This window comes from Suillus paluster (assembly GCF_016628075.1).
Source record: "Suillus paluster strain FC165 chromosome Unknown EDB91scaffold_97, whole genome shotgun sequence".
NCBI lineage: Eukaryota > Fungi > Basidiomycota > Agaricomycetes > Boletales > Suillaceae > Suillus > Suillus paluster.
Window position 1 is genome coordinate 77,225 of NW_024537657.1, and position 27,884 is coordinate 105,108.

General features: G+C 48.8%; 9 protein-coding genes across 9 annotated transcripts; 1 reads left to right on the plus strand and 8 right to left on the minus strand.

The window, feature by feature from the left end:
* Positions 1 to 526: 526 nt before the first annotated feature.
* EDB91DRAFT_1164701 (uncharacterized protein) lies at positions 527 to 1,803 on the minus strand. Its single transcript, XM_041319935.1, has 7 exons — positions 1,685 to 1,803; positions 1,473 to 1,634; positions 1,388 to 1,414; positions 1,319 to 1,339; positions 1,030 to 1,269; positions 849 to 974; positions 527 to 740 (listed from the first exon to the last, which is right to left on the minus strand). The coding sequence occupies exons 2-6, from the start codon at positions 1,590 to 1,592 to the stop codon at positions 849 to 851; spliced, it is 534 nt and encodes a 177-aa protein (XP_041171688.1). The 5' UTR covers positions 1,593 to 1,634; positions 1,685 to 1,803; the 3' UTR covers positions 527 to 740.
* Positions 1,804 to 2,866: 1,063 nt separating this feature from the next.
* On the minus strand, positions 2,867 to 4,388 carry EDB91DRAFT_895839 (uncharacterized protein). The gene is made up of 2 exons (XM_041328767.1): positions 3,202 to 4,388; positions 2,867 to 3,146 (listed from the first exon to the last, which is right to left on the minus strand). Exon 1 carries the CDS (start codon positions 3,975 to 3,977, stop codon positions 3,225 to 3,227), a length of 753 nt encoding a protein of 250 aa, XP_041171689.1. The 5' UTR covers positions 3,978 to 4,388; the 3' UTR covers positions 2,867 to 3,146; positions 3,202 to 3,224.
* A 1,315-nt stretch (positions 4,389 to 5,703) lies between these two features.
* On the minus strand, positions 5,704 to 6,780 carry EDB91DRAFT_1164728 (uncharacterized protein). The gene is made up of 4 exons (XM_041319936.1): positions 6,732 to 6,780; positions 6,245 to 6,683; positions 6,091 to 6,186; positions 5,704 to 6,041 (listed from the first exon to the last, which is right to left on the minus strand). The coding sequence occupies exons 2-4, from the start codon at positions 6,572 to 6,574 to the stop codon at positions 5,745 to 5,747; spliced, it is 723 nt and encodes a 240-aa protein (XP_041171690.1). The 5' UTR covers positions 6,575 to 6,683; positions 6,732 to 6,780; the 3' UTR covers positions 5,704 to 5,744.
* Positions 6,781 to 9,041: 2,261 nt separating this feature from the next.
* On the minus strand, positions 9,042 to 10,273 carry EDB91DRAFT_1164735 (uncharacterized protein; the record flags this gene model as incomplete). Its single annotated transcript, XM_041319937.1, has 7 exons — positions 9,042 to 9,255; positions 9,314 to 9,489; positions 9,545 to 9,751; positions 9,801 to 9,821; positions 9,864 to 9,896; positions 9,958 to 10,080; positions 10,164 to 10,273. Coding segments are annotated over 6 exons (675 nt in total), but the record flags the coding sequence as incomplete, so codon positions are not given.
* Positions 10,274 to 12,632: 2,359 nt separating this feature from the next.
* On the minus strand, positions 12,633 to 13,538 carry EDB91DRAFT_1164747 (uncharacterized protein; the record flags this gene model as incomplete). Its single annotated transcript, XM_041319938.1, has 4 exons — positions 12,633 to 12,978; positions 13,028 to 13,051; positions 13,100 to 13,126; positions 13,185 to 13,538. Coding segments are annotated over 4 exons (702 nt in total), but the record flags the coding sequence as incomplete, so codon positions are not given.
* Positions 13,539 to 15,790: 2,252 nt separating this feature from the next.
* EDB91DRAFT_1208339 (armadillo-type protein) lies at positions 15,791 to 20,445 on the minus strand. The gene is made up of 22 exons (XM_041320734.1): positions 20,324 to 20,445; positions 20,155 to 20,244; positions 20,037 to 20,101; positions 19,656 to 19,982; positions 19,259 to 19,609; positions 19,018 to 19,206; positions 18,817 to 18,962; positions 18,641 to 18,764; positions 18,422 to 18,581; positions 18,308 to 18,364; positions 18,144 to 18,255; positions 18,047 to 18,088; positions 17,869 to 17,987; positions 17,671 to 17,817; positions 17,520 to 17,616; positions 17,335 to 17,466; positions 17,079 to 17,272; positions 16,657 to 17,017; positions 16,504 to 16,596; positions 16,401 to 16,450; positions 16,197 to 16,347; positions 15,791 to 16,137 (listed from the first exon to the last, which is right to left on the minus strand). The coding sequence occupies exons 2-22, from the start codon at positions 20,242 to 20,244 to the stop codon at positions 16,022 to 16,024; spliced, it is 3,123 nt and encodes a 1,040-aa protein (XP_041171693.1). The 5' UTR covers positions 20,324 to 20,445; the 3' UTR covers positions 15,791 to 16,021.
* Positions 20,446 to 22,723: 2,278 nt separating this feature from the next.
* On the plus strand, positions 22,724 to 25,772 carry EDB91DRAFT_896128 (WD40-repeat-containing domain protein). Its single transcript, XM_041328768.1, has 5 exons — positions 22,724 to 24,227; positions 24,282 to 24,350; positions 24,406 to 24,657; positions 24,711 to 24,950; positions 25,007 to 25,772. The coding sequence occupies exons 1-5, from the start codon at positions 23,166 to 23,168 to the stop codon at positions 25,358 to 25,360; spliced, it is 1,977 nt and encodes a 658-aa protein (XP_041171694.1). The 5' UTR covers positions 22,724 to 23,165; the 3' UTR covers positions 25,361 to 25,772.
* Positions 25,773 to 26,150: 378 nt separating this feature from the next.
* EDB91DRAFT_1350368 (uncharacterized protein) lies at positions 26,151 to 26,917 on the minus strand. Its single transcript, XM_041326058.1, has 3 exons — positions 26,740 to 26,917; positions 26,564 to 26,689; positions 26,151 to 26,513 (listed from the first exon to the last, which is right to left on the minus strand). The coding sequence occupies exons 1-3, from the start codon at positions 26,747 to 26,749 to the stop codon at positions 26,407 to 26,409; spliced, it is 243 nt and encodes an 80-aa protein (XP_041171695.1). The 5' UTR covers positions 26,750 to 26,917; the 3' UTR covers positions 26,151 to 26,406.
* Positions 26,590 to 27,220, minus strand: EDB91DRAFT_896281 (uncharacterized protein). Its single transcript, XM_041328769.1, has 2 exons — positions 26,740 to 27,220; positions 26,590 to 26,689 (listed from the first exon to the last, which is right to left on the minus strand). The coding sequence occupies exon 1, from the start codon at positions 27,101 to 27,103 to the stop codon at positions 26,786 to 26,788; it is 318 nt and encodes a 105-aa protein (XP_041171696.1). The 5' UTR covers positions 27,104 to 27,220; the 3' UTR covers positions 26,590 to 26,689; positions 26,740 to 26,785.
* Positions 27,221 to 27,884: the final 664 nt, after the last annotated feature.

Sequence of the window (27,884 nt, forward strand, 5' to 3'; positions counted from 1 at the left end):
TGAGCGCACTGATTGAGATACTGATACAACACTCGTCTGTGGTTGTATACTTAAGTCAGGCTGGTCTCGAGCTTAGTTGGGGCGGGCGTTTGACGGTCTATGAGGGATATACACGCAGTTCTTGAGGTAAATGCTACATGCCTAGGAGTTCTGAAGGCCAGCGTGAAGTTGGGTATGATGAATACGATGAAAGTATGCCTAGTGCCGAAGCTTGAACCTTCTGACACTCGGGTTCCTGACCCTATGTGTTAGTAGGATACAGACAGGAGAGGTTGGGGAAAGGTGACGAATCCATGCCCACTAACAGCGCTCCTGCGTACAAGCAGAGGGTCTAGAATAGAAGTCTATCGGGAACTAGTGGTGATCGTCTAAGCCGTGACTACAAAGCATACAGGGCTGATAGAACCTCTGAAGTGGTCCATGAGCTGAAAGTAAAAGATCGACTAGGTGAATCGATACAAATACACGTTATGAAACACAATGTACATACTTATCCCTACACCTTTGCATCCAGTAATGCAAAGGGTAGTAAAAAGAAAGAGTCCGTTTGGAGGTCACAGTCATCAGAGGAAGGGTGACCACAGTATAAAGGTTCGAGTATGATGTAGGATCCTAGTGATGTAACTAACTATGCAGACCGGGATCATCAAAAAATGCAAGGCGAGATGGTCCTGCCTCGGGCTGCAACTGGTTAGGTCATTGGTTTCAATTCGATTTGGTCGAGCTGAAAAAATTGAGTGCTATAAAATTAAAATCAAATCAGGTGATGCATTTTATAGGTGGATGAGATGATCGTACAGCGTAGAAGAAGTAGGTATTGGATTGTTGGAATGTTTTCCTCTTGTTCTTCATTCATGAGGTCGACTGTCGTAGACTGGCAGTGGCAGATCTGGCTTCTTCTTTTTCTGGCACCAGCTGAGGCAACAGAAGAGCGAGTATGGACGTGTTCCGTCGTCCACACCAACAACATCACCCTGGTGAAGGATGTGGTCAGATCTCACAAATTCGATAGCATTGGGGATAACAAACATATGTGGCTTGCCCGAGAGGAACATCAATAACTTCCAGAGCCTTTTGTTTCGGTTGACGCTCCTTTTGTTTGTCTGACGACAGCCGGATGCCACTGAAAAAGGTCCTGAAATCATGCAACGGAGAAGATGAAGACCTCTCGGCGTGAGTGCGTGGCGATGGAGAGTAGGCAGCCTGTCCGCGAGGCCTGTTGGTAGGCTCATAGTTCAGTGCCCTGCGGCGCTGGCCAGGATTTTCTGACTAGGAGTATCTAAGACGACAGTGAACTGGTGACCATGGGATCACGTACATGAAGAAGCCCTTGTCGATTCTGGTCAAAAATCAGCATATACACGGGATACTAGTAAAGAACACGTGCCTGTTGTTTGCCCCGTGAAGGACCAGCCTGACATGGGAGTGCGTGAGCTTGTGGGCGGAGTGAAATAGAAGTTGGGAGGAGTTACCAAAGGATTAACGCGTGCCGCTGCGAGGGCATGCTCCAGCATCTCCCATTGCGATAATTTGTTGTTGTCGCCGCTGAATATAGAACATCCATCGACGGAGAATGAACCATGACACCCCATATGTGCGAGTTAAAACCTTGCAACTTCAGTGCCTCCGGGGAGCTGCCACAAGCGAATTATGTAGTCGTCACGTGATGATGTGAGAAGTGTACCAGTCGGGTTCAAGATAATATGAAGGATATGCTCGTCGACATCATGACCACTCCAGGGATCACCAGCCTGTTTCCAGGTAGAGGTATCCCAAGAGCGGATGACGGGATCATGTCGATCACCTGCTGAGAGGAGATGGGCGCCATCACGAGTCCAGGTGAGTGAATTGTTCCATGAATTGAAGTCGGCATGACCCTTGAATTGAACAAGTCGCTCCCTTCGGTCCAAGTCCCATATTTGGATATTGTCGGCGGTAGCAACGCCGAGTTGACCGGTCGGAGAAAATTGTGCACACCTGATTTGTGCGCCACACCAGAGGGGATCGCCTTTCCTCTGCCAGGTGCTGGTGTCCCATAAAATGACACTGCAATCTTCTGACCCACTGGCCAAGATTTTACCGTCAAGGGAAATCTCCAATGTAATCGCGTCATATGTGTGACCGTCCAAGGGACCTGCAATGACCCTCCCAGTCTCAGCATCACGCACTGAAAGCTTCCACGGATACTCCTCATCATCCAAATCCCCGTTTACGTTCCGTCCTTCAGCGCTAACTACGTGCGTCCCGTCTCGCAAGATTGCAAGTGCATAGACACACTTCTTCCCGATCCACTTCTTCATTTCTGTGCCGTCATCAAGCCTCCAGATGCTGGTTGTCCCATTGAAAGACCCAGTCGCTATTCTCTTGCCGTCTGGAAAAGTTGCAAAGCAGAGGATTCCGTCCTCATGACCTAACGTCTTGACAGGCTCTTGATGTGACCCAGCTAGTTTGTCGTCTTTCATGCTCAACTACTTTTCTAAGCAAGGTGCTTCGTTGGATTCCTCGTTTGTCTTGCCTGGCAGGTTCCAGGAACTCAGACACAGCCAACAGGAGAATGCGAGTAGCCTACCTGTTGCTGGAGCGATAGTTGATGGTGAAGGTGCGTTGATTGTGCAACGTGACTACAGCATGCAGCTCATTACATCAACGTGGCCTCGTGGCCTGTTCTTAGGCGCCAGGATCAACGACTGTTGTACCAACGCACTGCTCAACCTGCGCACTTACTCCCTTGGTCTGTTTTGGGATCCCAAATAGGCGCTGGAACATGCACCGTCCGTCATGCTCTCTGTAATATACCTAGTCATCTCCTACATACCGACTACTCATCTCCTTCTGTTGTTCTTCGGCCAGCATTGAATACAACTGAACCGAGTCTGTGACCATTGCACCGATATCATGATCTACTTCCTCTGCTTTCCGAGCACCAATTATACGCACGGTTCGCCCACTCCTTTTCGCGCTTTAGAGTCCCTCAAGTCCCGCCCACACACCCGTGGAACCTTTTTCATACTTCTTGGGGTTGTATACCGCAACCGTGATCCGTGGCACTCATTCAAGGCGGGACGACATCGTGTCCTGCATGCATTAGTCGACAAGACGTTTGCTTGTAGGTATGAATATTGGCGGCGGGGGGTTAGTCGCCGATACTGCCACACTGTCATGCATGATATCTGGGATAGCGAGTAGGACGGTAGCGCGTACTTCTCGGATCCGTTGGATTTTATTCATGTGGGTTCGGAAGCGGTTTTCTTCGTCATATCTTCGATGTCCTTCTTTGTGTTGCACCAATATGGACCTGCAGATGGACGGTCAAGGTATGTACTACAGACATGATGCGACATGGACAAATTATCTGCAGCTGCAATTGCCAATACAGAGTCCTTGTTTTCATCCTGCAGAAATAGATATGCAACTTGTTCAATCAGATCGCCGCGAGCTTCTGCAATCTGCACGTGAAGTTCCTGGTCCAACTCCCCACTCCTACTTACGAACCTCTTTACCTCGACGAAGAGACCGACATTTGCTCCCGTGATCCTCCATCCTCCATAACGAATATTTTGCCGCTGTTGAGGTTCTGCGCTAACCTTGAGGATGGCAAAATCAACAAGGACACCCCTGGCATGTTGTTCGGGGGCAGTCGAGGCGAAAGACAACTCTCCAACGTCGTCGTCTCTGGTAACAGCGCTTTCTTCAGCGTCCAGTGACTCATGCATATCTACCTCCTCTGGATCATCACCATCATCTTCATCCTCCTGTTGGTCGTCTTCCGGAACGAACCAAGCGGGGAACTGCGGTGCGACCAGCAAATTAGGGACATCCGCAACGAGATCGGACAGGGTCTGGGCCCATAGTGGGTACCAGTAGAATTCAAGGTTGCGAGAGTTGAAGGTGCGAGAGAATGCTAAGGATTTTTGCAAGATGGCCTTGCGTTCCATGACAGGATCATTCTCGCGTCCGGGAAGACACCAGGAAGGCATCGTGAACCAGTGCGTGAGTACTCTTTCAAATGATGTCGGACAATATGTTATATGTACAGATTACAGACCTTGATTTCTTATAGAGCATAAGAGAGCATAAGGCGTTGCATCCCAACTTGTGACAATGCTATTGTACAGCATTTCCGGGGATGAAGAAGAAGAGTTGTTCAGCCTTTTTGCATTGTTCGCATGCTCGTACCTGACAAGATAGGTTACGATGGGGTGATTGATTCTCCCAAACAAAAAGATCAGTTTGATTGATCAATATTATTTCGAAGGAGATTCGAGAACAACAGGTGGGCGTTTGTTGCCACTAGTGGCACCGTGCTTGATCACATGACATGCTATATAAGTGGCTGCTGCTTGTAAATGTAGTTTTGGTTCAAATTGAACGTTGCTGAATTCCCCAATCCTAGGTAAGTTGGCGTGTTCAATCGTTTCTACACACTAACACTCTCCTGCAAGTATCGTGATGGTGAAATTTTGTGGATATCTAGTGGGAGAGGACTGGTTGTTCCAGCGAGGCATTGAGCTGGGTTATGATCCTCCGAAGACGCGGCAAGACGGACTTGACATCATTCTTCTGGCGTCGAGGGAGGCCAGATTGCGGACGGGCGTTTTCTGCTACACGAAATTCCGCCGCGTCAAAACCTTGGAGGGGAAGCGCTTTTGGTGCATTGCCTTTGCCGCAACAGATCCTTATGAAGGCTTACCGACTAGCACGCCGCCAGAGGAGAAATATAAAGCTTTGAAAGAGCTGCTGCAAAAGGATTGCCCGCCTCGCTGGTTCCGGGCTTCTTGAAGCTTAAAGAACTACGTCAGTAATTTGTTCATATCGATGGATACAGTTAACGGGTCTTTCTCCTACAGAAAACAAACAAACTCTTGTCACAACACATGAACTGTATTATACCGTCGAATCCATCGAATCTCAGGACGCTAGGACGTCAGTTAGCCTTTTCTGTTTGCCGTATTCTCGTGTATTGCTCTGAGCATGGGGATCCTTAGCCCACAATCCTCTACTGTCACCCTCCGTTGTTGCATTAAAATATTATTGTTAGCGATGGACACTGTTTCCATTCTCGAACGTGTGACGTGCGAAGTCCGAACTCTCAAGTTCAATTGCCGCACATACACCTCTTCCCGCTTGTCAGATCTCAACACGCATTCCGAATTCACGCTCACACCTTTTTCACATCTCCTGGCGTCGGCATACTATCGACCTTGGTACACATCGAAGGCAGGACAAGTACGATGTCCTGCATGCAGCTTGTTGAGAGGATGTATGCCCGTGGGTAAGATCAGCGTTGAAACTTGAAGTGCAAGGTGGCATCGCACACGTTGTCTCCGTGTATTTGAGTCTTTGATAGCGGGTAGGGTACAGTTCCCAGATTGTCCCGACTTTCTTGTTAAGTTTAGTATGCCCCATCTTCGAATCTGACCTCGACCTATACTCTGTTTTACATTCTGGAGGGAAATTTAACGAATGATCACTGCGGAAATACATGCGTGATGCGCTGAAGGAGGTACCTCAAGGCGATGTTGCATCTGCCTATGAATGAAAGCGAATTGGAGCAACGGTCGATCCCCGTAAAAACCGTTCCCTCAGGGCACAACCGTGCATGGCATGCAGAAGGGCACCCTAGTATATTTGAGTAAACAATACATACAGGAACGTCGCAAAAGTCACGAGATGCGCAGGATATATTATCCTTGTCCCAGACATCGTCATCCACACCGACAACGTCACCCTAACGAAGGACATTGTCAGATCTCACGAGCCCAATAGAATTGCAAACAACAATCGTATGTGGCTTGTCCGAGAGGAACATCAACAACCGCAGCATTCCGCTTCGGTTTATGCTCCTTTTGCTTCCCTTTCTTGTTTGATGACGGCCGAATGCGATCGAAAAAGGTTCTGACACCATGCAAGCGAGTGGATGAAGGGTCAGGGCGTTCTGCCTCGGCGCGCTCAAAAAATGCAGCGTGAGTAGTCCGTGTGGGCGACCTGTCGATGCGCTGGTAATTCCCTGGTTTATTGCGGCGCTGGCCAGGAATCTCCGACTAAAAGTATTCAAGATAACGTTGAATTGGTGGGTGCAAAACGACGTACATTGATATTGAAGCGATTTGGATTCTCGTTGAGAGTCACATGCATCGAATGTGGGATTATAAAACGCACCTTTTGCTTGCCTCGTGAAGGATCAACCTGGAATGGATGCGCGTGAGCTTGAGCCCAGGGTGAAATGTTAGTTGGGAGGAGTCACCTCGTTTTTCTCCTCAGCCAGAGGATCAATGCCCACTGCTGTGAGAACCTCGTCCGGTATCTTCCATCGTAAGATTTTCTTGTCGGCCTCAGCACTGAATAGAAAGCGTCCATCCACAACAAAGGACAGTGCGTCTGGGTGCTGAAATCGGGCAACCTCTGTTTTTGTGAGAAGGTGCCACAAGCGAATGGTGCCGTCGTTGGCTTCAGCTGATGCGAGAAGGGTTCCCGTTAAGTTCAAGATCATACGCCAGGAGTACCGAGTCCATGGGTGTCCAACTTGTTTACAGGTGAGCGTGTCCTCGGTTGGACCGTCTGTATAACCTCGCATCGGTGTAGTATGATTGATGGCACGACACGGGAGTAGTTTATTGTTGACTCGGAGTTGCTCGACGTTCTTGCCTCTGAACAAATTTCACTGCCGCTCGAGCAATGGAGATCTTGGAAACACTTTGAATATATAACATACTTGTGACTGAAATACTTACGACGCAGTTTTGTAGTTTCGCCGTCATATGCACTGTTACTGAGTCTCACCGATGCATTTTTAGTTTGCTGCTAGGGTCTATCATGATTATTAGATGGTGGTATATATGGAAAATAGTCGTCGTAGAATTGTGAAAGCTCAAGCTCCAGAGACGGCACTTTTGGGAGGTCATGAAAGTCGATGTGAGGTGTTTGATAGGGGAGGACTCGGATCTAACATAACTGCTAGCTTCGACGTCGTCGAGAGTATTCAGGCGTGATCGAAGTGGATACATATATCGATGCATTACAAGTTGAAGGCGGCATAACTCTTGATGGAATTGAGCAAGTCGCTCTCTTCGGTCCAAGTTCCATATTTGGATATCTTCGGTGGTAGCAACGCCGAGCTGACCGGTCGGAGAAAATCTGACGTCAACAATGCCACAGAAGAGAGGATTGGCTTTCCTCTGCTAGGCTCCAGCTGGTGCTCGTGTTCCATAAACGCGCTCACCAACGTTTCCCCGACAGGGGAAACATCCAAAGAATTCTTGCACATGTTCTCAAAATCCCGAGAATGTGGTTCCAATACCTATCCTCCGCGGCGCCAACCGCTTTCCTCCCACTAATATTCCGTCAGATACAATCGGACTCATCCCGATGCGCTTCCTCCTTTTTTCGAGTACGACCGGTCTCCTTAACCCCGACCACTTTCTCATAGTTCGCCCATTCCTCGCCTTCCTTTCAGCACAGGAGAACACCCTCTCGCACACCCCGAAGTCCCGTTCACGCTTGGCGACGTTTTTCACACTGCTTGGCGCCATGATATGTCGACACATATCGTAAGACTGGCTGCGTGCAGCTTATAAAGAACACATGCCTGTGGGCATGAAGATTTGCGGCAAGTGTGTTGTCGATCTACAACATTGATGACAACCTCATCATCAATTGCCTACACCAGCAATCTCAACAATTCCAACGTTTCTCGAAATCCGTCCGCTTTTATTTTCTGTCTGATCCCGTGCTGACGAGCGTTTTCTTGAGATTGTGAACTCTTTAAAGTGGACCCACCATCACCACCAGAGTGCCCTACTATATTGACTCGGTACTCAGCTTCGTTTGTGACTCTTGTGGTATCTGTGGTATCTACCACAGCGATACTCCGGTGAAGAGCCAAGTTACAAGAATGGACTCCGCTGCTGGCACCGCTAGACCCGATGTAGGTGGCTGGTTGGATGAATCACGCGAAGTAGACAATTGCAAAAGCTGTTATGTTTGTGTTATGGGCCACCGCGGTCGCATGGGAACAAGGTGCTCGTGCGTAGTGCAGATGTGTCTATCGGCACGGGGCTGCTGATGGGAAACGTAGCTATGGAACTACCGATATGTATTCCTGGACGTAAAGTGGATGGTCGCCTCTTTGAGAGTGCTACCATCGTCATTGCTCGATTTCACTTACGACGAATTGACAAGTCCATAATATCTTTCAGGACTGTACTCGCAGACTTATGGTCTCGGAGTCCTGTGGATCTTCTTGCACGAGCTATTCTGTTGGCAGCGCAAATATATCGATCTCCCTGGTCGTGTCTTCACGCTCGTCTCGTTCCATTGGGAAGCAAATTTGTCGATATCCTTTCAAATTCCAAACACAGCATAGGCATGTGCGAAGAACGATGCCAACCAGACTGTCCTGTCCATCTATCGATGGCGCCACATCAAAGCTTCGAGGCCTCTTCGTCACTCTCGCATTCGTATATGTTCACCTTTCAATTTTCTGGCTCATTAGGGGCCACCTGGGGTTGGTTCGCACACCCGTCACCCTGTGCTCGATCGAATGTCGCTATTGTATCAATCTGTATGCGCAGTGATCGCGATGTTACTACACATCGAAGGCAGGACAAGTGTGATGTCCTGCATGCAACTTGTTGAGAGAATGTATGTCCGTGGGTAAGATCAGCGTTGAAGCTTGAAGTGCAAGGTGGCATCGCACACGTCGTCTCCGTGTATTTGAGTCTTTGATAGCGGGGTTCTGACACTCGGGTTCCTGACCCTACGTGTCAGTAGGATACAGACAGGAGAGGTTGGGGAAAGTTGACGAATCCATGCCCACTAACAGCGCTCCTGCGTACAAGCAGAGGGTCTAGAATAGAAGTCTATCGGGAACTAGTGGTGATCGTCTAAGCCGTGACTACAAAGCATACAGGGCTGATAGAACCTCTGAAGTGGTCCATGAGCGGAAAGCAAAAGATCGACTAGGTGAATCAATACAAATACACGATATGAAAAACAATGTACATACTTATCCCTACACGTTTACATCCGAGTAATGCAAAGGATAGTAAAAAGAAAGAGTCCGTTTGGAGGTCACAGTCATCAGAGGAAGGGTGACCACAGTATAAAGGTTCGAGTAATGATGTAGGATCCTAGAGATGTAACTAACTACGCAGACCGGGATCATCAAAAAATGCAAGGCGAGATGGTCCTGCCTCGGGCTGCGACTGGTTAGTCATCGGTTTCAATTCGATTTGGTCGAGCTGGAAAAATTGAGGGCTATAAAATTAAAATCAAATCAGGTGATGCATTGTATAGGTGGATGAGATGATCGTACAGCGTAGAAGAAGTAGGTATGGGAGTGTTGGGAATGTTTTCCTCTTGTTCTTCATTCATGAGGTCGACGTCGTAGACTGGCAGTGGCAGATCCGGCTTCTTCTTTTTCTGGCACCAGCTGAGGCAACAGAAGAGCGAGTATGGACGTGTTCCGTCGTCCACGCCAACAACATCACCCTGGTGAAGGATGTAGTCAGATCTCACAAATTCGATAGAATTGGGGGTAACAAACATATGTGGCTTGCCCGAGAGGAACATCGACGACTTCCGGAGCCTTTTGTTTTGGTTGACGCTCCTTTTGCTTGTCTGACGACGGCCGGATGCCACTGAAAAAGGTCCTGAAATCGTGCAACGGAGAGAATGAAGAGCTCTCGGCATGAGTGCGTGGCGATGGAGAGTCGTAGTTCAGTGCCCTGCGGCGCTGGCCAGGAATTTCTGACTAGAAGTATCTAAGACGACAGTGAACTGGTGACCATGGGACCACGTACATGAAGAAGCCGTTGTCGATTCTGGTCGAAAGTCAGTATATACATGGGATGCTAGCAAAGAACACGTGCCTTTTGTTTGCCCCGTGAAGGACCAGCCTGACATGGGAGCGCGTGAGCTTGTGGGCGGAGTGAAATAGAAGTTGGGAGGAGTACCAACCTTACCACACGCCGCTGCGAGGACCTGCTCCGGTATCTCCCATTGCGATATTTTGTTGTCGTCGCCGCCGAATATAGAGCGACCATCGACCGAGAATGCAATACGAGCCGCCCAAGTCGAGTGCTGAAACCGGGCGACTTCAGTGCCTCCGGGGAGCTGCCACAAGCGAATTGTGTTGTCTTGAGATGCTGTTGCGAGAAGGGTACCAGCCGGGTTCAAGATGATTAGGATAGATGTGGTTGTCGACATCATGACCACTCCAGGGATCACCAGCCTGTTTCCAGGTAGAGGTATCCCAAGAACGGATGACGGGATCCTCGGCAGTACCCGCTGAGAGGAGATTGGCGCCATCACGAGTCCAGGTGAGTGAATTGTTCCATGCATTGTTGAAGTCGGCATGACCCTTGAATTGAGCAAGACGCTCTCTTCGGTCCAAGTCCCATATTTGGATATCTTTCTCGGTAGCAACGCCAAGTTGACCGGTCAGAGAAAATCGGACACAACTGATTTTTGCACCACACCAGAGGGGATCGCCTTTCTTCTGCCAGGTGCTGGTGTCCCATAAAATGACACTGCGATCGTATGATCCACTGGCCAAGATTTTGCCATCAGGGGAAATGTCCAAAGTATCCACCCAATTTCTGTGACCGTCCAAGGGACCTGCAACGACCCTCCCAGTCTCAGCATCACGCACTAAAAGCTTCCACGGATGCTCCTCATCATCCACAAGTATGTCCTCTCCCTCAGCGCTAACCACGTGTGTCCCGTCTCGCAAGATTACAAGTGCGTAGACATACTTCTTCACGACCCACTTCTTCATTTCTGTGCCGTCCTCAAGCCTCCAGATGCGGATTGTCTTGTCGTCAGACCCAGTCGCTATTCTCTCGCCGTCCGGAAAAGTTGCAATGCAGGTGATGTTGTGCTCATGACCTTCAAACATCTTGACAGGCTTTTGATATGACCCAGCTAGTTTGTCGTCTTTCATTCCCAACTGCTTTTCCAAGCAAGGCGCTTCGTTGGATTCCTCGTCTGTCTTGCCCAGTGGGAAATTAGACACAGCCAAGAGGAGAATGCGAGTAGCCTACCTGTTGCTGGAGCGATGGTTTATGGTCAAGGTGCGTTGATTGTGCAACGTGACTACAGCATGCAGCTCATTACATCAACGTGGCCTCGTGGCCTGCTCTTAGGCGCTAAGATCAATGACTATTGTACCAAGGCACTGCTCTACCTGTGCACTTACTCCCTCGGTCTGTTTTGGGATCCCAAATAGGCGCTGGAACATTCACCGTCCGTCATACTCTCTGAAATATGCCTAGTCATCTCCTACATACCGACTACTCATTTCCTTTCCGTTGTTCTTCGGCCAGCATCAAATGCAACCGAACCGCGTCTGTGATCACTGCACCGATATCATGATCTACTTCCTCTGCTTTCCGAGCACCAATTATACGCACGGTTCGCCCACTCCTTTTCGCGCTTTAGAGTCCCTCAAGTCCCGCCCACACACCTGCGGCACCTTTTTCATACTTCTTGGGGTTGTATACCGCGACTGATCCGTGGCAATCATTCAAGGCGGGACGACATCGTGTCCTGCATGCATTTATCGACAAGATGTTTGCTTGTAGGTATGAATATTGGCGGCGGAGGGTTAGTCACCGATGCTGCCACACTGTCACGCACGATATCTGGGATAGCGGGTAGGATGGTAGCACATACTTCTCTCATTCGTTGGATTTTATTCATGTGGGTTCGAAAGCGGTTTTCTTCGTCATATCTTCGATGTCCTTTACAGCCTTGTTACAGCTGATGCAAATCTGACGAGAATTGATCACAGCGTGAATATATGCGTGATGTGCGGGCATAGAGATTGCTTTCAATGTTACATCTGAATGCTAGCGACTCGAGCCACCCTCGATCCCTTTGACGTCGGTCCCTCAGTGCTCTGTAGGTTTTGATCGTCCTTCAATTTCTGTACTAAAGTCTAATATCTACAATGTGTATTGGAAACACGTTTTGCTGCTTTAACGGTAGCTCAACAAGGTTTCCCAACCAATTTTTCACCCTGTTCGTTAATACGAGCGGTGTAGAAAGGCGCGAATTGTTTCTGTCGCCCTTGATTGTTGCTCTGCACTATCGAAGCGCTGTGGTAGTAGCACGAACTCGATTTATAACTGTTGTAACACTGAGGCCATTCTGAGGTCATCGACCTTGTGATTAGAGAGCGTCACAATGTGAAAGTGTGATTCAAACGGATCTGTTACGGGTTATTGAAGGTTGTTTGATTCTAAGCGACACCTTGATACCCAAGTAAAGAGTTGTAAGAGCCATAGAGAACCTTGGTGAGTCGGTGCTCAAATTTAAGGTCCGTTAAAGACACTGTCGAAACGCGATATGAAACTGTAAGTACGATGCGAAGCTCGAGAGACGAAAATAAAAACTAACCACGAAGACTGGGCCTCCGGGTGTTCTTCAGTTGCGGCAAGGCGAGACGGACCTGCCTCTGGCTGCGACCGACTGGCCATTGGTTTCAATTCAATTTCTTCCCGCTGGAAAAACTGGAGCCTATCAAAAAGGTATATCAGCTACCCTGTTTAGCAAACAGTTAAACTTGCTTACCGTGTAGTAGGTATGGGAGTATTCAGAAAGTCTTCCCCAGGTTCGTCGTCCTCATACGGTCGTCGTCCGTCATCCACACCGACAACGTCACCCTAACGAAGGACATTGTCAGATCTTGCGAGCCCAATAGAATTGCAAACAACAAACGTATGTGGCTTGTCCGAGAGGAACATCAACAACCGCAGCATCCCGCTTCGGTTTATGCTCATTTTGCTTCCCTTTCTTGTCTGATGACGGCTGAATGCGATCGAAAAAGGTTCTGACACCATGCAAGCGAGTGGATGAAGGGTCAGGGCGTTCTGCTCCGGCGCGCTCAAAAAATGCAGAGTGAGTAGTCCGTGTGTGCGACCTGTCGATGGGCTGGTAGTTCCCTGGTTTATTGCGGCGCTGGCCAGGAATCTCCGACTAAAAGTATTCGAGATGACGTTGAATTGGTGGGTGCAAAACGACGTACATTAATATTGAAGCGATTTGGATTCTCGTTGAGAGTCAGTACATACATCGAATGTGGGATTATAAAACGCACCTTTTGCTTGCCTCGTGAAGGATCAACCTGGAATGGATGCGCGTGAGCTTGCGCCCAGAGTGAAATAATAGTTGGGAGGAGTCACCTCGTTGTTCTCCTCAGCCAGAGGATCAATGCCCGCTGCCGTGAGAACGTCGTCCGGTATCTTCCATTGCAAGATTTTCTTGTTGGCCCCAGCACTGAATAGAAAGCGTCCATCCACTGAAAATGCCAGAAAGAACAGTTCGTGTGGGTGTGGGTGCTGAAATCGGGCAACTTCTGTTTTTGTGCGAAAGTCCCACAGGCGAACGGTGCCGTCGTTAAATCCCGATGCTGATGCGAGAAGGGTTCCCGTTAAGTTCAAGATGATACGCTGGGAGTACCCAGTCCACGGGTGTCCAACCTGTTTATAGGTGGACGTGTTCCAAGAGCGCAATGTCACACAATCTTCGGAACTGCCTGCTGAGAGAAGATGGGCACCATCATGAGTCCAGATGAGCGATTGGTTGCACCTGCTGAAACGGTGGCCGGTGACCTCGATCATGAATGTAGCAATACATTTTCTTCGTTTCACGTCCCATATTTGGATATTTTTGGAGGTAGCAATGCCGAGTTGACCGGACGGAGAAAATTGAACACAACTGACCGCATTGAGCCTCTCGATGAACGATGATATGGGGTCATTGGAGGATTGGAGCAATGTCGAGTTGTCGTTGGAGTGATCCATGCCTAAGAACCACTGGATGAGGGGAGCACCTTGCCTCCTCCAGGTGGTTGTGTCCCATAAAATGACTTTACAATTTGAGCTGCTGGCCAAGGTTTTGCCATCAGGGGAAACGTCCAAAGAAGACACCGCGATGTCGCCTGTGTGATCGATCAAGTAACATGCAATGACCCTCCCACTCTCAGCTGCATCCCGTACCCATATGCTGTTTATAATGAGCAAATCCTCGATAGATTCGCCTTCGATCTCCTGCTCTGCGCTGACCACGTGGCTCCCGTTCTGCAAAATTGCAAGTGCAGTGACTGCGCCATCTACCACCCATTTCATTATCTCAGCGCCATCGTCAAGTCTCCAGATCCGTATTGTCTTATCGGAAGACCCAGTTGCTATTCTCTTTCCATCTGGAAAAGTTGCAATGGAGGTGATGTTTTCCTTATGACCTTCAAATGTCTTGACAGGTTCTCGATGTGACTTCATGCTCGACTGCTCTAGGTGCTTCGCCTGATTCTTCGTCTTCATACCTAGCTGAAAGTTAAATACGGCCAGGAGGAGAAGCCGAGCGACCTACCTGTCACTGGAGTGATGGTCTGTGATGGGGGTGAGTTGCTGGTGCGGTGCATCTACAGCTTGCAACTGATTATCGGAATGTGGCTGTGGGCTACTCATAGGCGCCAGGGTCCAGAAATATCATCTCGGGTCACTGCTCAACCGGAATGACGCCCTTACTCCCTCGTCCCGACAAGGTGCTGGATCACGAACTGTTCGTGGTACTCTATATGACATGCATCCTACCCCATCTCCCGCCATGCATATCTCCATTCACTGATCACCGATCAGTATGAGGAACCTTCCAGTCAATCCAGCATTATATCCCCCGCGATCTACTTCTTGGCTTTTTGATACAACCTTCCGAACATCGAACACTTCCTCATGGCTCGCACACTCTTCCCGCTTGCTGGTAGGGGAGAACCTTCCCACCACGTTCCAAAGTCCCACTCTTCCAAACTTGTTGGCCTCAGTATACCGTCAACGAACATCGATGGTTGTACCGACATCTTACTGCAGCTTCTTGAGAAAATATGGGCATGAAACGTTGAACAGTAAGTGATGCCTACGACTGCGCTTTTGAGCATTCACGCTTATAAGCGGGACGGTCATGATGATGATTCGATTTTGTCTTTTGGGGACAATTGACTGACCCTACAAGATAGTTATATCAGATACCTCGTCAAACAGACCGATAAGCATCACAATAACACCTGGTGGTAGGTACGGGAAGATCCAGAATGTCTTCCTCTTCTTCGGCATTGATGAGGTCAACGTCGTAGATAGGACTTGGCGATCTCGGCTTCTTCTCCTTCTGGCACCAGAGAAGGCAAAAAAGAATACATAAGGTCACCTTCCATCTTCCTCGCTAGCAATATAGTCACCCTAACGAAGGACATTTTCAGATCTCCCAAACACACAACAGGCTCCCGAAAGGCGCGGCACGTGAATAGAATAGAACTGGTGTCATGGTCGTAGCCTTCAATCGGTTTGACAGGATCTTGATATGAGCTAGATGGTTGGTTGCAATCCTTTGTGCAGAGTAGCTCCAATACAAAGGCGGGTGATTTTTGAATCATGTCTGGCATGGCTAGCGAGAAATAGAGAAGGTCAACTGTAAGCACTGAAGTGGTAGTTTGTATTGGAGAAGCGCTGCTAGGTGTAGTGCTGCTCAAATTGGCATCGGGCTTCCTTCGTGATGCACGATCGGGGAGTGGCCGAATTCTTCATCACATCTTCGAAGTTCCACTGCCAGCTGGGACCTCGACGCATATGTACTCTGTCTTGATCGACTCCTTTTCGGCGTTCGCAAATCTGACAATAAATAAATGTCACTGCAGAAATACATACGTGATGTGCGGGCGTAGACGGTAGAATCGTCGAAAAAGGTTGAAAAGCACTTCAAAGTGATGTGTTTGGCGCCTAAAGTCACTGCTATATATAGAGGTCCGAAGGGCCAGCAGCACCGATCGGTCCCGGGCCTTCACAATAAGGGATGATGTATGCGCAATGCATGTAGTCTTTCCTAGGACATAGGCAGACCACTATATGCAAGACAGCCATTCCCTCGTATAAGTACAAAGCGCACAATGTCAATGACCCATTGAACAAGCCGAAATACCACAACCACCACAACAACTATGTAAAACAGACAAATATTAGTACAACCTCAACTATGCCCCAACCTGGCTCTGCGCCATCGCCACCACCTCCATAAGCATAGTCTGTCGCTCAACCGTGAGCATCGTGGTCGCAGCCTGGTATAGAGCAGCGTTTTGATTCTGGAATGCTGTGGGTCCGACCAGCATCAGTTCGAGTCCGGTTAGGATAAGAAGAGCATAAACGCACTTTGCAATGCCTGCTTAAACGTAACATACGGGTTGATCGTGTCTAGCAAACTGAAAAACCCAAGTTCTTCTTCAATCTCTGATTCTTCAGATGTATCTGACTCGTCGTCCCCGGTTGCTGCTTTCTCGGATTTTTCTCTCAGACGAGCACCCTAGAATGTTTGCGTAAGTGGTAGGTTGCAAGAGCGAGGGGTCTGCGACGAACCTCCTTTGCTAAGATCTCGAGATACGCGGAATCTTCGTCCCAGACGTCCTCTAAACAGGAGTGTCAGCGGGTGTGAACAGACAACAAGGCAAAGCACGTTTACCATCTTCCTCTCCCTCGAGATTCAGATACCTCGTCTCGTCTTCATCGTCATCATCATCCCCTTCAACAAGCTGGTCCTCCAACGTCTTACGCTCTACAAAACCACACCATAACGTTAGCCAAATCGCCACCCAAACCAAAGACAGCAACCCACTCGCAACGGCCTGAGGCAGCGTCTTGAAGATATTCAAAGCACCACCCACAATCTCAGGCCACCCATCCCTCAACCCCTCCGGAATCGCACCAGCCTCCATCTCCAACAACTTACACAGCGCCAAAATGCTCAGTTTCTTGTCGTGCACGCGAGGGAGCTTGTTATCGGTGTTGATAGCTGCGAACCAGCGATCGAAGAACACGCGCGCAAGTCCAGGCTTGTAAGCCTCCATAAAGTGTAACGCAGCAGAGGCGTTGTAAAGCACGGCGTTGATGAGAACTTCGAGGTTAGCAAGCCGGAAGGAAGCAGTCTCGCCTTTGTCGATGTGATCAGCGGCAATTGCGATAATGTCTTGCATGAGCTGCGCAGGTGGGATGAGGGAGTCGCAGGTGAGAAACATGAAATTGAAATCAAATACGTACATCGTCAACATGGCCGTGCAAGTTGAGGAGCATCGACTCTGCTAGCTTACACCCGTTGATCTTGTCGTTGTCCCCCAGCTGTGGGCTCGTCATAGCCGTGCGGTACATGTCGAGCACCTTCTGCCTGTAGTCGGGGCGGGCCTTCAACACCTCTGTACCATACGACACGAAGTTGTCCAACGAGGGAAGCATTTCTGCAAATCACCATCTCGGTCAGATACAAGTACGAAGCTATATAGGAAGTCGTAGCCCGCACCATCAAGGAAATCAACAGCATCCCCTTTGAAGAGATCATACGTCAACTCGAACACCGGCCACATATTCGGAGATATAGCGTGAAGACGGAAGGTAAGGGCGTCTACGAGGTCGTACATATTATCGAACAAATCTACAAACGCTCTGGTATCAGCATCGCTCACGGAAAAATAAGAGCAGACGCACCGATCAACTTATTCTCAAGGGTGAACCGGATGATGGGTATGATTACCTCTTGCACTTGTGAAAGAATTTCAGGCGAGGAGTCGATGCACGAAACAACCTGCGCAGCTCGTGAGATGCATGGACATGAACTTTCTGACGGGAAAGTACGTACAGTCCCAATAGTCTTGGCGACGCCCATAGCGCCGTATACTTTGTCATCTTCGCCGTCCGACACGAGCGAGTCCACATCGAGGTGGTCCAGAACTGCTTCGTTTTGCTGCGCCAAGCCTTCTCTCGCAAGGCGTAAGTAAGATTCACACTAAACACATTCCATCAGGGTATCGTAGAGACTAAGGGATAAGGCGCTCACCAGACGTGCGGTGAGTTGAGAGGCCACGGGAAGAAGCTCGTTTTGGAAGCGGTCGACCATAGCTTCCATGCTGTGATTGAGGATATCGAGGTCTGTCTCATCGGAGAGCTTGAGAAGATCTGCAACCACCGCCATCAGAAATGGCGACTTTGTCAGCGTGAATTGGAATGAAACGCACCTTGCACGACCTTGCCAACTTGCGGAGAAACAGCGTCCCTGACTTTGGAATCAAAGTTAGTTAGACACAGGATAAAGTGAGGGGATTTGCAATATACCAGCGTCGTGAACTACAACCAGCTCGGTGATAGCCAGCGCGGCCTGCACACGTACTGGGAGTTCGCGGTCGTCCAAAGCCACCGCAACAGCGCGAGAGTGGTTGTTCAAGTTCTAAGCAAAATGGACATCAACACCAAAGCAACGATTTGTTTGCAATGCCCACCTCTTCACTAGACCACGTGATACCAGCCTTTGTCACCACACCTAGCACTTCGCATGCCTAAAATCGCGTCAGCTCGAGGAGATGGAGAGATAAAAAGGGAGTAAAAAGACATACTGCACTTCGCAAGTATGGCTCCTGCGCTGTGAACTCCGGTAGGACGTACTGCACCATGAACTGCTCTATGCTTCCTTTAACCTCAGGATGGCGTACGATGAAGGGGCCGAGCACTGCTGTCATCGTAAGCGCGCCGAAGCGCTGAGCTGGCGAAGGACTCCTGCATCACATTCTCGTGAGTTAACGGACACAGGAGAATGAATGACACGTAAGACGTACGAGCGCAAGACGGTGTTGATGAACTGAAGCATCGAGAGGAAGGACGTTTTTGTGCGGTTGCTTGCGAGGGAGAGGAGGAACGAGGTCGCGCCACTCACAGGAGACGAAAAGTTTTCGTATTCGTCTGTCGTGCATGTAAGATATGGAGATAAGGAAAACGGGAGAAAGAAACTCACCGACGCTGGCACGGACGTATTCTACGGGATCGGCCTCCCACATGGTCTGTTTGTGTGCGTTGAAGGTGAGCTGGGGGAATGCAAAGTTGGCCACGAGGCTGTCAACATGGGGTTTCAGAAGTATCCATGTTGACTTGGGTTTAATACTGCAGAGAAACGCGTCAGCGCAACACGATCCGAAAAATGGGAGATAATGCGCACCATTCAGTGAAAAACTGGAAGATCTGGTATTGGCATTTCTTGCCGAGCCATGCTTGTCCAGACACGTATAGCTCGACTTGGTGGAGGTACACCTTGAAGATTTCAGGCGCGAAGGTAGTCACGAAATGCTCGGCAAATATGCCATACTCGTTCTGCATCGGCGATGGGAGCTGAGAGGGATTGCCGAAGCTACAATGCTCTTAGAAACGCGCGTGATTGGTTCTGTAAAGAAAAAACCCACCGATGGAATAGTCGGCCGAGAATTCCGTACGCCCACTTCTTAGCCTTCCACCATTCACATCTCTCCCGGTCCTCTTCATCAGATGGAACACCCTCCGGAGGGACAGTCATTTCAACAACACGGAATAAGAGCCTTCCCCAAGGCACGAGCGATTCGGGGCTCTGTTGGTGTGGGGAAAGGTTCACGATAATCGCAGTTTTGTACGTCTTCAAAATCAAGTGCAGCATGGCAGGGATCTCCTGAGATGCGGGTTGGGAAGGAGAGGTATTGAGCATGCCATCAGCGATGGTGACGAGTGTAGGGAAAAGTGTGGTGATAATGCCGGGCAGAATGTCAGGTTTTTGACGGAATCTGCGCGTTTGTTAGAGCAATACGAAGATATCTCAATAACGCGCACCTGAACGCTCTAACACACTCGAGTGCGGCCACGACACCAGCTCCGACTTCTCTCACGTCTCCACTTCCCAAGAGCCTCTTCACGTCATCCAAGAGGGTGGACCAACGTTCGGGAAAGTCATGCGCCACAAGGTCCTTGAGGGTCGCTGCGAGCTGGACGGTGATGGAGCGGCTGGGACTGGCAGCGAGGAGGGGAAGGATATGGGTCTTTAGAGCGGTGCGATCAGATAGAGCGATTGGAACGTGGTCTGGGCGTGGATTTGGCGGGAGGATGTAGGAGGTATGTACGCGGTTCTTGAGGTAAACACTACAAGCTTGGCGAGTAGCTCTGTCGTGAAGTGAGTATTTTAAGTATCGTAAATCAGTTTGCAAAAGGACGTACAATTCAACGCCGTCGGATGCGATGATCTGCAGAAGGGCGGTAAGCATGCCCTCCTGTGCACCGATCTGCAAGCGCGATCAGCGCGATGATCGCTGGTCAAAGGAGAAAAGGGCGTTACCTTGCGTATTTGGAGCTCGCCTGTCTTCTGTACATTAGGATCAGGATTGTAAGTTGTCGCGAATAAGTTCGCGAGTGATTGAAGATCCATCTGTGTGTTCATGATGATCAGTTAATTGGGTTTTTTTCACGTCAATTCTAGCTTATAGAATGGCAAAAAAAGCACAGACCTCAGGTAGGTGTAGAAAGAGAAAGAGACAAAGGATGGATGGTCGTGAAAGTCGTGTACAAAGAGGTTTGATAGAAAATTTGGGATCCAAACACGCGGCAGCGCGTCACGGTTTGTCTAGAGCCTGATTTGTGATAAGATTGAGCGCCTATTTCACTTGTATAGTGACCACAAACATAACCACGAACTGCTCTACCAGGCTGAAGCTATACACAAACTCGCTGTACTAAAGGGTCGGAACATTCAGTATGCAAGTAAGGTGAGGTAAATATTGGCATTGGATTAGCACATGATGTCGAGAAGTTCAAAAATACACTGATCAGCCTCCAGATCTATGTTTTCTCATGACTGGTAAACGAATCCAATATCGAAAGCTCGCTGGATTTATCACCTGAGGTACGTATCAGGGTCCGACTTTTCCTTCTGACACTAACTACTTGTAATCTCCTTCGATAGGGAAACGACTAGATCTCTCAACAACCAACTGACTACGTTTATACGATAAACCGTCGTAATGACGTCGGTGACGCGTGGCGGTGCGGCAGACGCGATCCGCATGCGACTGCTCTTAGTACTGCATAAGTTTGTAGAGTCTTGACGACGACGGGTTTGAAGAGTTATTGCGGAAGGGTCAAGCTTAACGACCATAGACTACCGCAGACTCGGACGCAGAGACAGGTTCTTCCCCCGAGTCCTCTTGAGTCCCAGCTTGTACGCACGTGAGTGTATAATTTCCATTGCGCAGGATGTTCTTTTCTCTACAAAATAGAACTTGGCGCCCATCTCCTCTCAGCAGGTAGTGAACAGGGCCCAGGGGGAGATGTAATAGATGTGAGATGCTCTTTCGATATCGCAGTACCTACACACAACTAAACGATCAGTGATATAACAGATCTAACCGACCATGCCGTGATGGTAGATATTCCTGTAAGCCCCTTTGGTCGTATCACCTGGACTCAGCTTTATTTAGACAAGAAACGTTGCTGGAGACACGAGGTCTCCATGTCGCGGCCTTTGCTGTGGTTCCGGATGTGATTCATCGCGAGTACGCACAACTTATTACCAAAGAGCACTTTCAACTCTTGCTCCACCATCGCATCATTTTTTTTGAACTTCCTTGCATGTGCATAGCTTTCATGTTTAATATTGTGGCTGCCTATCGCCGACGTGGCATAACTTCCTGCTACCGAAATGGGTCCTGTCATCATTCATGTACGTGTCGCCCTCCATTTCACCTCCCATTACGTTCATCATGTCACCTGCTGTAAGATGGCGCTTCCTCTAGCATTTATGCCCCGTCCGATACCTCTTCGAAGAGCAAGGCGTCCGCTTTGGATACACGTCCGATGATCCGATATCACATCAGATGCATTTCCGTTAGTACCGAACTCGTAACGTTTCACCTTTTCACATTTCACGTCATCACCATCATTACGCGAGTTGTACCTCATTGCACGCACCCTTTGTCCCTTTGACTCTTTCAGTTTCTTTCATCCTGGTATCTACGATACTCGAGCCACTGGATTTCATGCTCAGGTTTGCATGTCACGTCTTAGAGCCTTATCGATTTGATCTGCAGTTTGATCCAGTCCACGCGCACTCAGTCCTTCGCCTTGACTCTTTATTCAACTCTATCAACTCTATTTCTCTTGACCTACTCTCTTCCCCTTCCACCTTGTCGTCAGACGCTGCGCACTTTGCAGGAGATTTACACGTCCTAGAGTATTGTCTGTGTGGATAATAATAAAGGATTTTGTCATCGTGGCCCGCAGGACATGAAAGTAAGTTCACAGCGACGAAGCCCTCCGCGCCAGCCCGCCTGACAACTCTGGAGACGCGACAGAGTTCCAGAATTGACAGGCGACTCACTGGAGGACAAAAACTTTGACGGTGTCGGGGTATTGAACATTTATCTCTCGATGGCTCCCCCTCGAGCTCACTCCCCAAGGATGTGCTTTCCTTGCGGGTGATAAGATGAGGGATGGAAGCATTCATCTCTCACCTCATCAGCAAAGGTCAAAAAATCAACTTTATATCTGAGCTTCTGACATCAGACTCTTTCAGGTGAATAGGACAACACGTAGTCCAGACTTGAAACGTCCAGGGGATTGGTGAGATGCTTTGAAGGCTTTCCAACCGTCTCACTGGCCCTGCCGCATATCAAAGTCCCGGTCAATGCATATTTTTTTTTTCGCGGGACGAACGTGCAAGTGAAGCTGCTGATGTTCCCTGCTGGTGGAGAACATTTTTCGCTGGATGATGTTCAAGTTACGATGACGCGTACTTGCGTACATTTTTGTGTACATTGTCAAGATTGGGAGAGGGCTTGGGTATGTGGGTTATCGGACTAACGAAGGGCATCATAAACTCGTGTTGTATGTATAAGCTCACATTCGTTGTACTACAAATTGCGTTACTCGTCGACCATACATTCTGTAGACTCGCAGGTTCAGCGTCTCGTTCCTTTCTCTCTTTGGACTTCAATGTCAGTTCTTACTTTGATTCTTGGGTTTTCACTCCTGTATAGATATACCATGAATGTGTACCGATGATGGGCTATTATCAGGTCACTTGAAGCTGTACTCGCAGTCACTTCCGAAGCACAAACGATCAAAAATAAACCGGAATGTGGGGGCGTGTCAGAAGGAATTTCTGATTAGCCGCATAGCCTGCGATGAACTAACGCCAAGAGACGTGACACATAAAGCTCACCCATCTTGCTATCTTGCCCCCAAGCAAGCGATAAGCAGACCGACCAGTGAGTACTGGTCGACTATTTGCCCCCTTAATTGACCACGATTCACAGGGGTCAGAGTCATATTGATTAATCTAGACGCTGAGCTATGTCTAGATTATTCGCCAGGCGGACCCGCAAGGAAGTTTCAAGCCCAGCGGAATCCATAAGATTAACTCTCAAGCACGAATTTCAAGGACATGAGAAGCCTATATGGAGTTTTGTCTTCTTGGACGACAACGTCCATATCGTGAGTGGTTCACGGGATGGCACGATGCGCAAGTGGAACTGCAACACGGGACTTCTTGTCGGTAAACCATGGAAGGGGAACGGTGGAGAAATATGGGCACTGGCGCTTTCACCGGACGGGAAGACGATTGCGTGCGGGAGGGAGGACGGAAGTGTTCAGCGATGGAACACTGAAGGGGAGATGATGGAAGGTGTTTGGACCGGTCATAGGAGGGTGGTGCGGTCACTCTCGTGGTCTCCCAGTGGATACTATCTCGCCAGCGGGTCCAGCGATGGCACAATCCTCATTCGAGAAGCAAAAACCGGAAAAGTTGAAGTGGGCCCGATTAAGACGAAGCAAGAATGGGTGCTTGCTCTTGCATATTCACCTTCAGGCGACAGGATTGCATCAGGCGGGTGGAACGACACAATCTATATATGGGACGCGAAGATCGGCGAGCTTGTCGTCGGCCCCATCAAAGGCCTGAGATTATCTGTGAGGTCGTTGGTGTGGTCGTCGGACAGCAGCAAAATCTACTTCGTTTCCGACACATTCGCACGCGTTTTCGATAGCAAAACAGGCAGATTGTTGCATCACTTCCAGCACAGCTATCTCTTGTATTCCATCGCACTTTCACCTACAAACAATGTCCTGGCGTGTGTGGGCGATGGGATTGCACAGTTATGGGATACAAAGTCCCATCAGCCACTCGGCCAGCCAATTCACCGGCAGAATATCCTCAAATATTGGACTTACTGTGTCTCATTCTCTCGAGATGGAACATACCTGGCATATGGTGGATTCGACAAGAAACTCACTCTCTGGATGGTCAAAGACATAGCTCCTGAGCTTGTACCACCCATACTTCAACAGGATCACAGGCAAGCTATACAGCAGGAAACTCGACCCGGATCCTCAGCTGCAGGATCTTCTTGCCTCAACGTTAGTATCTTACATTTGACTACCTGTTTTGCCTTGCTCATAGCAATATCACAGGCCGATGCTACAGGTGGTGATGATATCATAGAGGAGGTTAACAACAATCTATACGACAATTTTTTGGGGGTAATACTCGTTTTGATCATGCATAGTGGCTGGGACTGACAATCATCATTCGTAGTCTTCTGAGCCATCTCTTCCATTGGCATCATCTGTCCCCCATCTCCCTCCCCTGTTTTCAGGTCGCGGCTTATGGAACGTCATATCTCGACACCGACGAGCAAACGAGTCCACTACAGACGAGCGTACCAAGCGCAGTTTATTCACACGTGCTCTCGCAAACTCGCCTGGGCACCCTACAACCAACCAATTAGCACCAAAAGGGAAGGTTCGAGCAGGCGAAGACGTCGAGGAAATCAACCATGATGTTGATGTAAGTCTTGTCTCGAATGTCGCGCACTATCACCTCATCATGATGGGCGTCAGTGTTCCGCCAAAGCTCCCCTTGGCGCCAGCAAAAATAACGAAGATACAGGTGAACAACGCGATGAACCTCCTGCCGACACTAACACCCCGCCTAATGATCCCGGTTCCTCCGCCAAGCTCGACAGCGAAGACAATAGTTGGCTAACGCACATTCGACGGAAGGGTACCACTTCCTCCAACATGACTGCAGCAAATACTCATCCCGAGGTCGTTGAGATATACCCCGCGCGTGGGTTCCAGGTAACGTTCAGTGCATCTCGTACATAACTTTGTGTTTACTAAAGACCGAATAACAGAGACTCGTCGCAATGAAGCGCGTACGCAAGACAAAACCATTGGAAACGACAAGCGGCGCTCTTCCCGCGGCAGCACACGCAAGTTGTTCATCCAAGGGGGGTACCACACCTTCCCAAGATGTTCCTGTGCAGCCGGGTACATCAATTCAAGCTGCGTCGGGACAGGGAGTGCCCTCATTGCAAGGTATAAATGGACACGGAGCTCAAGCAGCTGCAGGTCCATCATCACACGCATCCCCATCACATTTCGTCACCTACCACGACTCTGATTCGGACTCGAGCATACAAGGTGACTGTAACAAATTCCTCGACAAAATATGTTTCCCTCGTGGACACTACCACGATGATTCTTAGCGCATGAATCGGCTGTATTTATACGCTTGTATATCTCGCCATGTCCTTTTCTTCCGCTCGCAATCAAAATCGTACTCCTTCATCAAGCTATTTACGTTTCCGTGTGTTCACCTTTGTAATAACATGTATTGTCGACATATATAGAGTATTACATGCTGTCTTCCGCGGCAACCTAACCACAGTCCGAGTCGGCAATTCAAATTAGACTGGTGACCAGCTCGTCTATGAGGCAAGCCAATCATTGAAGAGCTTCGGATCATAGTTGCAGGCTGCAGTGACCAGAGTGATAGAATAAAGAAAGCAGTAGCACAATAGTAATAGCTAGCAGAACGAACGAACGAACGAGTTGTTTACAAGGGGCAGCGACGACCGTCGAACGAAGCTGCGCAGCAATCAATGTACTCGAACGTCGCGATCGCAAAGATTTAGCGATACTTTGCAAAGGCCTTGGCAGAAGTTCACGTGATATTTAATATCCCCGAAAAGGCTTATACATCACGTTGTCCTGAGAATCCGCTCAGCAACCAAATTCAAACCCAGATTTACTAGTCCCTCTATCTACGGCTTATCGGCTGGTCATGCAAGTATTATTCAGATGTTTGGATCTAAGGGCTTTGCCAAACAACGCTGCACAGCCCCTGAATCGGCTCTTAGTGATTAGTAGCACGTTAAACTCGACTTGATCTCCCCCAGCAGATTCTATATACATCAATTTGAGAGATAATATCTTCAGTCCCGTCAACACTCGAGAGTTGTTTTTCCACCAACCATTTAGACAGTGAACAAGCAGAGCGCTTGCGAATTCAACCTGGCCTCGTCAATTTGACATGCTGGATGAAATATGCGGAACATTCATACGAGCAAATCTGCAAACCGTAGAGACGAGAATCCAGAGCTGGGTTCAGGCCAAAAAGTCTTTTAGCTATCACGACTATATGATGGTTGAAAAGTATGAGTATCAAACTATGTACACGTCGAACTCGGAAGACCTTCATGATGAAAATGGAGGCATGTCATATGTAATATCAGTATGAAGGCGCCGCAGTTCATCGACGCCTTTCACGTCTTAAGTGATTATAAGCCTGGTATGCAGCCGAGTCCTGAGCAGCACCTCTTGTGCGTGCTTGAGCATAGCCGTGATTCATATCGTCGACTGTCGTATTGGTTAGTGTGCATCTTTGACTTTCTAATAGACAGACGTACTATAGATGGTTGCAAACCATGTTAGACAGCTGGGAGGGCCTTGCGAAAAGACCTCCCATCGGACATGGTCAAGGGCCCCAGGACCATAAATGGCCTGCAAAAGATTGTTCAAGTCGGTGCGGGGGTCTGGAGGGACAATGAGCGAAGACGTCATGCATATCGAACGGACCACATACGTTCAGACATTGCAAATTATGGCACGAGTGTTTAGATGAGAGGATATCAGCAGGAGTTGTGAGAAGTACAATACACGCTGACTTCCTTTATATCTGCAAAACACGCATAGCTCACCAAGCTGGCGGTGTAAACGCAAATAGGGGTAACTGATAGCAAGACAGATTTGGTTGTTGGCATGTACATTGCGGCCACGTACATGTTCCCGGCGACGACGTGGATGTGGATGTGGAGGTGGAAAAATGAACTGTCACCAAGACGTGTTTGATACGCCGATAATCTGTGATCAAGTGATGAATCTAGAAGACTGCTTGTCATGATAGGTAAATATTTGCCGGTGCTGACTTTGCACCTGCGGGATTTCATACGTGGGCGCTAGAATACCGGCCAACCTGCCAAGCTGTATAGATAAAAAATAGACACACTGGGTGCACTAAGCCTATTTCGGGATGTTGGCAGGCCTTGTGGTGGAAATTTGCGACGGTTCCTCGCAAAATATCAAATACCGATTGCCAACCTGCAGGTGGATTTGTCTAACGCAGGTATATGATGGCACATGGTGCAGAAAGCGCCTTAATATCCTGATATTCAATGAGCCAACGCGAGTTGACATTGGATTTCTCCGTGGAAGTAGAAAACCGAGAGATGGCAATTTAAATCTGGCAGAGCGACGAAATTTGAAACATGACAGTCTAATTGTAGCTGACAGGTGGTTCCCGACGCGGCAGCCTGATTGTCGCGCTAAAAAAGCTCGGTTATAGCACAAAATGCAGCAGCCATTGGAGGTTCATTCAAATGCAACGAGTTCGTGCGTGGGGGGTACATGTGTCACTGACCCACACTGGGAGTAGGCGTCGTGGATGGAAAGTTCAAAGCCTTCAATAACGTTGTTTGGATCCAAGGGTTTTGCCAAACACAGCTGCACAGCCCCTTCAATACTCTGCAACTCATGCAGTCATTCCATCACTGCAAACATGCTGGAGCTTGTTGAAAGATCCCAAATGTTTGTAGCGAAGCTTGACTATGGAACTTTGCTATTCTGATACATCTCTAACTCGCACTTGGGCGAGTCAGGTAACTCAGGTTGGCTCCACCTGGAAAAGCTGGTGATCCTTGACATACTAGGCTGATACCGTTCTCGCATCAG

Excerpts from the sequence above, each read along its gene's own strand:
- EDB91DRAFT_1164701 (XM_041319935.1), bottom strand. The coding sequence starts at position 1,592 with ATGGGGTGTCATGGTTCATTCTCCGTCGATGGATGTTCTATATTCAGC. Across the intron at positions 1,340-1,387 it reads CTTCACGGGGCAAACAACAG|AATCGACAAGGGCTTCTTCA; the intron begins GCACGTGTTCTT and ends ATTTTTGACCAG. Across the intron at positions 975-1,029 it reads CTCTCGGGCAAGCCACATAT|GGTGATGTTGTTGGTGTGGA; the intron begins GTTTGTTATCCC and ends ATCCTTCACCAG.
- EDB91DRAFT_895839 (XM_041328767.1), bottom strand. The coding sequence starts at position 3,977 with ATGCCTTCCTGGTGTCTTCCCGGACGCGAGAATGATCCTGTCATGGAA.
- EDB91DRAFT_1164728 (XM_041319936.1), bottom strand. The coding sequence starts at position 6,574 with ATGCGAGGTTATACAGACGGTCCAACCGAGGACACGCTCACCTGTAAA. Across the intron at positions 6,187-6,244 it reads TGGCTGAGGAGAAAAACGAG|GTTGATCCTTCACGAGGCAA; the intron begins GTGACTCCTCCC and ends CATCCATTCCAG. Across the intron at positions 6,042-6,090 it reads CAAATCGCTTCAATATCAAT|TCGGAGATTCCTGGCCAGCG; the intron begins GTACGTCGTTTT and ends GAATACTTTTAG.
- EDB91DRAFT_1208339 (XM_041320734.1), bottom strand. The coding sequence starts at position 20,244 with ATGGATCTTCAATCACTCGCGAACTTATTCGCGACAACTTACAATCCT. Across the intron at positions 19,610-19,655 it reads GAGTGTGTTAGAGCGTTCAG|ATTCCGTCAAAAACCTGACA; the intron begins GTGCGCGTTATT and ends ACAAACGCGCAG. Across the intron at positions 17,988-18,046 it reads AGTTGGCAAGGTCGTGCAAG|ATCTTCTCAAGCTCTCCGAT; the intron begins GTGCGTTTCATT and ends CGGTGGTTGCAG.
- EDB91DRAFT_896128 (XM_041328768.1), top strand. The coding sequence starts at position 23,166 with ATGTCTAGATTATTCGCCAGGCGGACCCGCAAGGAAGTTTCAAGCCCA. Across the intron at positions 24,351-24,405 it reads TATACGACAATTTTTTGGGG|TCTTCTGAGCCATCTCTTCC; the intron begins GTAATACTCGTT and ends CATCATTCGTAG. Across the intron at positions 24,658-24,710 it reads AAATCAACCATGATGTTGAT|TGTTCCGCCAAAGCTCCCCT; the intron begins GTAAGTCTTGTC and ends GATGGGCGTCAG.
- EDB91DRAFT_1350368 (XM_041326058.1), bottom strand. Across the intron at positions 26,514-26,563 it reads ATGGTTTGCAACCATCTATA|TCGACGATATGAATCACGGC; the intron begins GTACGTCTGTCT and ends CCAATACGACAG.
- EDB91DRAFT_896281 (XM_041328769.1), bottom strand. The coding sequence starts at position 27,103 with ATGAAATCCCGCAGGTGCAAAGTCAGCACCGGCAAATATTTACCTATC.